Source organism: Bidens hawaiensis, unplaced genomic scaffold, assembly GCF_021521415.1.
Source record: "Bidens hawaiensis isolate Kalapana, Puna unplaced genomic scaffold, B.hawaiensis_p1.1 tig00015926_1, whole genome shotgun sequence".
Lineage (NCBI taxonomy): Eukaryota > Viridiplantae > Streptophyta > Magnoliopsida > Asterales > Asteraceae > Bidens > Bidens hawaiensis.
In genome coordinates this window covers 239552-245195 of record NW_027492432.1, presented here as the reverse complement: position 1 = coordinate 245195, position 5644 = coordinate 239552, and the positions used below count along the sequence as shown (strand labels likewise).

The window sequence follows — 5644 nt, the reverse complement described above, 5'->3', positions numbered from 1 at the left end:
CTCGACTTACTTTCTGAATACAATTGGAATTTCTCAAATCTAGAGGTGAGTAATACTGTAGCGTTTGTTTAACATCCAAAAAGAATTGATTATTTTTTAATGTTTTATTTATCTAATAAATGTCACATAACTAAGCAACTTTTTATCTCTTCATCAAACCGTGCAGGAGGCATTCGAAGAGGGCGGGGTATTACATGGGAAGAAAGTGTACCTCTTCAGTTGTACAGAACGTAAGTAGAACATGACACTCAAATATTTAGATTTTGAAATTCACATGTTTGTGGACTTATAAGCTTAGATTATTGCCTGATATGTTGCATTTTTTTATTGGTTGAAAATGATGCTATCATCCATGTTTATGTGACTTGATTTATCTTTCTTTCAGCACAATTGCTCTTTTATAATGGTCAATCAAAAGTCACATGCATACCTGTACTAGAGTTAAATTGAAATAGATTACGTTTGTAATTCAAATGAGGTTTAGACTGCTAGACGTTATTTGAAATTGGGTCAGATCCACAGAAACTTACAAATATAAATTGCATATTGTTAAGGGCATATTTGGTATTTCTCTTAAAAAGTTGAGTTGAAGTAAAATGTCAACTTTGAGATTGAATTGGTCAAATGATAGTGTGGTAGCCTAAAAATAGTCAGTGATGTGTTATATAAGTTTTAACATTGACATAAACGTTACACCAAATATAGGGATCTAAATGGGTTTGAGACTTTGAGTTAGCTTTGATTCAAATGAAACCTATCTCACAAAAGACTTTTTTGCACATGTTGGCATGAAAGTGAAAAAATAATGAGATAGCCAATGACATCCAAGTAGTACAGGAGAGGAAATCCTTTGGTCGATAGGGACTCTTTTAGCATGCAAAAAAAGCATTAGCATGGGTTATAAACTCTTTTGGTGTTTACTTGAAATTCATTGTGTAACAACTGATATTGTGAGTTATGATAAAAACGGTTCAAAGCAGCTCATTTGATTGGTAAAGATGTGGATCTAGGGCGTTCTTTTCTTGCGTTGACAATAGAAGAGAAAATTGAGATGGTCGAGTTGTATACCGATGGTTCAATGGGATAGTTGTGTATGGTTGAAGTATGTTTTGTATGTGAATTGGTTTTAACTATGGTTGATGTTTTTTGCTTAAAAACTATGTTTTGTATGTGAATTGGTTTGATCAATGCATATTTTGGTTGGAATTTATGCATCTTTTTATATGTTTTTTATTCTTTAATAAATATTTGTTATGAAAAAAATACTTGTGCTAATGATAAAGTTGATATAATTCTCTGTTTATTTTCTATGTACCAAACAAGAGAAATGATTCTAAGCTATATTTTTCTACTGAAATCTCTGTACTACCAAACAGAACAGTCAATTCTCATTCTCCAGACCAATTCCCTTTCTCTGCAATTCCATTTCTCTATTCCATTTCTCTACCAAACACCCCCTAAGTATAACCCAAATCTCATATCAAATTAATTAAACAATCAACACCACCACCGATGGCTGCCGGACTTCTCACTTACCTCACCGGCGGCGCCGGAATATTCGTCTTCGGCGCCACCGAATCCATCATCTCCACCACCCAAATCCAAAACCCACCAAGATCCAAATCAACCCATTCAATTTCCTTCTTATTAACCTCCTTAATCTCATTCTTATTCATATTAAACTCACTAATCTCAATCACCCACAACCTCAAATCCCACGATCAAACCGGCGTCGTTTTGCAGCTACAAGTAATCTCAATCATATTATTATTCTTGTTATTCTCTGTTCTTAGTCTTTTATCAAATATTATCAATTCGTTTCATATCCCATCGTATATATTAAACATCATATGCTTATTCGGGTTCATCGAAGAGTTCTTCATGTTTTATTTACAAAAAAAAGACCCAGATGGAATTGAGAATCGATATTATGATCTGTTACTCGTACCCGTATCCGTTTGTATCGTTTCGACGATTCTTGAATTAAAAGATAATAAAGATGTGAAATTGGGTTCGAATTATGCGAATTATGCGAGATTTGGGCGAGGGGTTGGATTGGTGATGCAAGGAATGTGGTTTGTGCAAATGGGTATTTCGTTTTATTCGGGATTGATGACGGACGGGTGTTATATGAAGGAGAAGAGTTGTGGGAATTTTACGGTGTGGTGTAAAGGGCACCCGGAGTTTCATAGGGCGAGGGCAATTGCGACGTTGCATTTTAATTGTCATCTTGCGTTGGTGGTGTGTTTTGTGGTCGGTGGGTTTAGTTTGGTGAGTAAGGATGAGGTGATGCGGTATAAGCCGATTGGAGCGGAGATGCAGCGTGTGAGTGGGGCGCAGTTTACGCTCGATAGTGATGACGATGAAGGTGACAACGAGAAGACTGTTGTTGTCGTTCCTGAGACGGGTGTTAATGGTTACGGATCTCATCATTGAGGTAATAACATGTTTGTTTGTTCGTTTGTATTTTTTGGTGTCGTTTGTTGGTAAGATTAGAGGGAGTATTGTGGTTTTTGATGTTATGTTGTTTTATAAAGATTATGATTTCGGAATTTAGTCTCGTTGTTTGCTTATCATATGCATGCTTTTGAATCTTGGTTGTGTTATTATGTTGGCTCATGGATCTTGGTTTTCGTTATTGTTATTAACGTGATTCTAGATGCATTACACGTTATAAAGTAGGTGGTTCGGTGGTCTGAATTTGGAGTTTGTTTTCGTATTGATTTGGTTTTAAGTGTAGTTATGATGTTCGGTTTCATATTCTTCGATTGTGGCATTAGACGTTATAAAGTCGGCGGTTTGATTGTTTTCTTATGCATCTAATATCGACATGTAATGTTGAATCTTGATCGTGGCTTTCGATTAATTGTCGTATCTAGGTGGTAATTTCGACCATTTATAGACAGTCGTTTGCAGTAATAACCTTTCTTTAACCGGTTAAAGTGTAATAAATTCTTTTAGCTAAAACTGAAACGAATATAACAAATTAATACACTCAAACGAGTCACAAATTACCCAAAATGACTTTGAATCGTTTGTTTCAAGCTAAAACGAGTAAAACAAATTAATATCGTCGAACTGGTCATCCAAAATTACTTTTTGAGTTTGTTTCAAGATATCATTTTTACACATTTTAACATGTTAATTACATGATAATAAGTTCATTAATGAACATGTAGAAAAGGCTTCTAGTATAGGTTATGACACGGGCTACGACAACCTGCATCGTTGCCCTTAATAACCTTTGGAGCATGCGGGATGGGAACCGGTGTGGGCCACCTTGGGATCACAAACGGGACCGCTACACGCCAAGACAGGTCATCAACTACACCAATACGTTTAACAGCAACGTCCAGACTCCTATTCTCAATGCTATACGCCACAACGATTCAACTCGCAGAACTGTAAAGATAGTAACAGCATTGTCTTCATCAACCTTAGTAACAAACCCTTCTAGTACAAACCCCGCTCCTTGACGTTGTATCCCTCGGTCTAGGTAAAGTGGCACACTGTCTAGTAACTGGATCCAAAACATTGTAAGTCAAAGGCACTAAATAAACATAACAACATCAAACCATTACTCACAGTCTCACACCCAAAACCTTAAACTGATCAGTCTGCTTATGGTCCTCTAAAGACAAAAACAAGACGAACACATTCGGGGCTGCATTGTAAATTTCGGGACGGAATATGTCAATAACATCTTGGGGTTTCGACACGTAAATGTACTTATACAAGATCCTGAATGGTATAGAACTAAGTATGGAGAAATGGTTTTTTTCATATCCGGTTTTGGATTATATTTTTTTTGGGTAGAATTTAAATTTTAAAACCCGGGTTTTTTTTGGTACCTCTAGATACGATATAACAGAGAACAATGCTAAAAGGAAACCGATGCAAGCAATCTTTCATATATCATGTTTGTGTATTTGGATAGTCCGCATAGATAAGATCTTCAATGGCAAGGCTATCGCATGCTTGAATCTTGATTGTGCCTTTCGATTGATTGTCATATCCAGCTTGTGCTTGATTAGAGGTGGAATTTCGACCGTCTATAGAAATATGCTCAAACGGGTCACAAATTACCCGAAATGAATTTTTTGAATCAAGTTACTCAAAATGACTTTAAATCGTTTGTTTCAGCTAAAACGAGTAGAACAAATCAAGATATCATTTTTACACTTTTTAACATGTTAGTTACATATAAAACCTTAGAAATAACATATTATTCGGTTTGACTCGATTAGACTTTATTGTTTTAAAAACTATCGATTCGACTAATGTTCTAACACCTCCGGTTATGTTGGTTCAAAACTCTCAAAAGACGGCATTTGGTTCGTCATTCAACATCTATGCTTACTTCATTTGCACTTTCCAAGCATTATTTCGAATATTGATTGTTTTGGATTATGTAACATTTAGGGTGTCAGAAATCAGAATTAGGTCGTTAATTTCGAGTCACCTGAAACGCAGAACACCATGATTAGGGCTAACAAATGTTTGAATCAAGGATGCTTAGCATTAATGGCCTACGTCACTGAAGAATCAAAGCTAAAGAAGATAAAGGACATACCTGTCGTCTCCGACTTTTCTGATGTCTTTCCTGATGAACTTCCCGGAATCCCTCTCGATCGTGAAGTAGAGTTTAGGATCGATCTTATTCCCGGTATTGCTCCGATCGCAAAGGCACCATACCGTCTTGCTCCGACCGAGATGAAAGAATTAAAGAAATAACTCGATGAGCTACTTGAGAAAGGTTTCATTCGACCGAGTTCGTCACCATGGGGAGCGCCAATCTTATTCGTCAATAAGAAGGATGGATCTACGCGTATGTGTATCGATTATCGTGCGTCAAACAAAGTCACAATCAAAAATCGTTATCCACTCCCTCGAATCGATGATCTTTTTGACCAACTTCAAGGTGCTAGTTTCTTTTCTAAAATCGATCTTCGTTCCGGCCATCACCAACTCAAAGTCCAATCTGAGGATATTCCAAAAACCGTTTTTCGAACAAGGTATGGCATTATGAGTTCACCGTTATGCCATTCGGACTTACTAATGCGCCAGCCGCGTTCATGGACATGATGAATCGTATCTGTAAGCCTTACTTGGATAAATCGTTATCGTATTCATCGACGACATACTTATTTATTCTAAATCCAAGGCTGATCATGAAGTCCACCTTCGAACTTTGCTTGAAATTCTTAGAACCGAGAAATTGTATGCTAAATTCTCAAAATGTGAGTTCTGGTTACACGGGGTACAATTTCTTGGTCACATCATCAACGTCAACGGTATTCAAGTCGATCCCGCGAAGATTGAAGCTATCTCTAAGTGGGAGATCCCAAAATCGCCAACCGAAATCAGAAGTTTCTTAGGTTTGGCCAGCTATTACCGTAGGTTTATTGAAAACTTTTCCCGAATTTTTGTTCCCCTAACTTCTTTGACTCGCAAAAATATCAAGTATGAATTTGGAGCGAAACAACAAGAGGCGTTCGATATACTCAAACAAAAGCTCACCCAAGCACCTATACTGGCTTTGCTAGAAGGTACTGAGGACTTTCTTGTATTTAGTGACGCATCTCATTCTGGCTTGGGATGTGTACTAATGCAACGCAAGAAAGTAATCGCTTACGCCTCTCGT

At 37.0% G+C, this 5644-nt stretch overlaps 1 protein-coding gene and 1 long non-coding RNA gene across 2 annotated transcripts; both read left to right on the top strand.

Moving 5' to 3' along the window:
• LOC143550133 (uncharacterized) lies at positions 1-435 on the top strand. The gene is made up of 3 exons (XR_013138273.1): positions 1-45; positions 167-230; positions 386-435. It is a non-coding gene; the product is annotated as an uncharacterized LOC143550133 (long non-coding RNA).
• Positions 436-1512: 1077 nt separating this feature from the next.
• On the top strand, positions 1513-2436 carry LOC143550137 (uncharacterized). Its single transcript, XM_077040844.1, has one exon. It carries the CDS (start codon positions 1513-1515, stop codon positions 2434-2436), a length of 924 nt encoding a protein of 307 aa, XP_076896959.1.
• The last annotated feature ends 3208 nt before the right edge of the window (positions 2437-5644 follow it).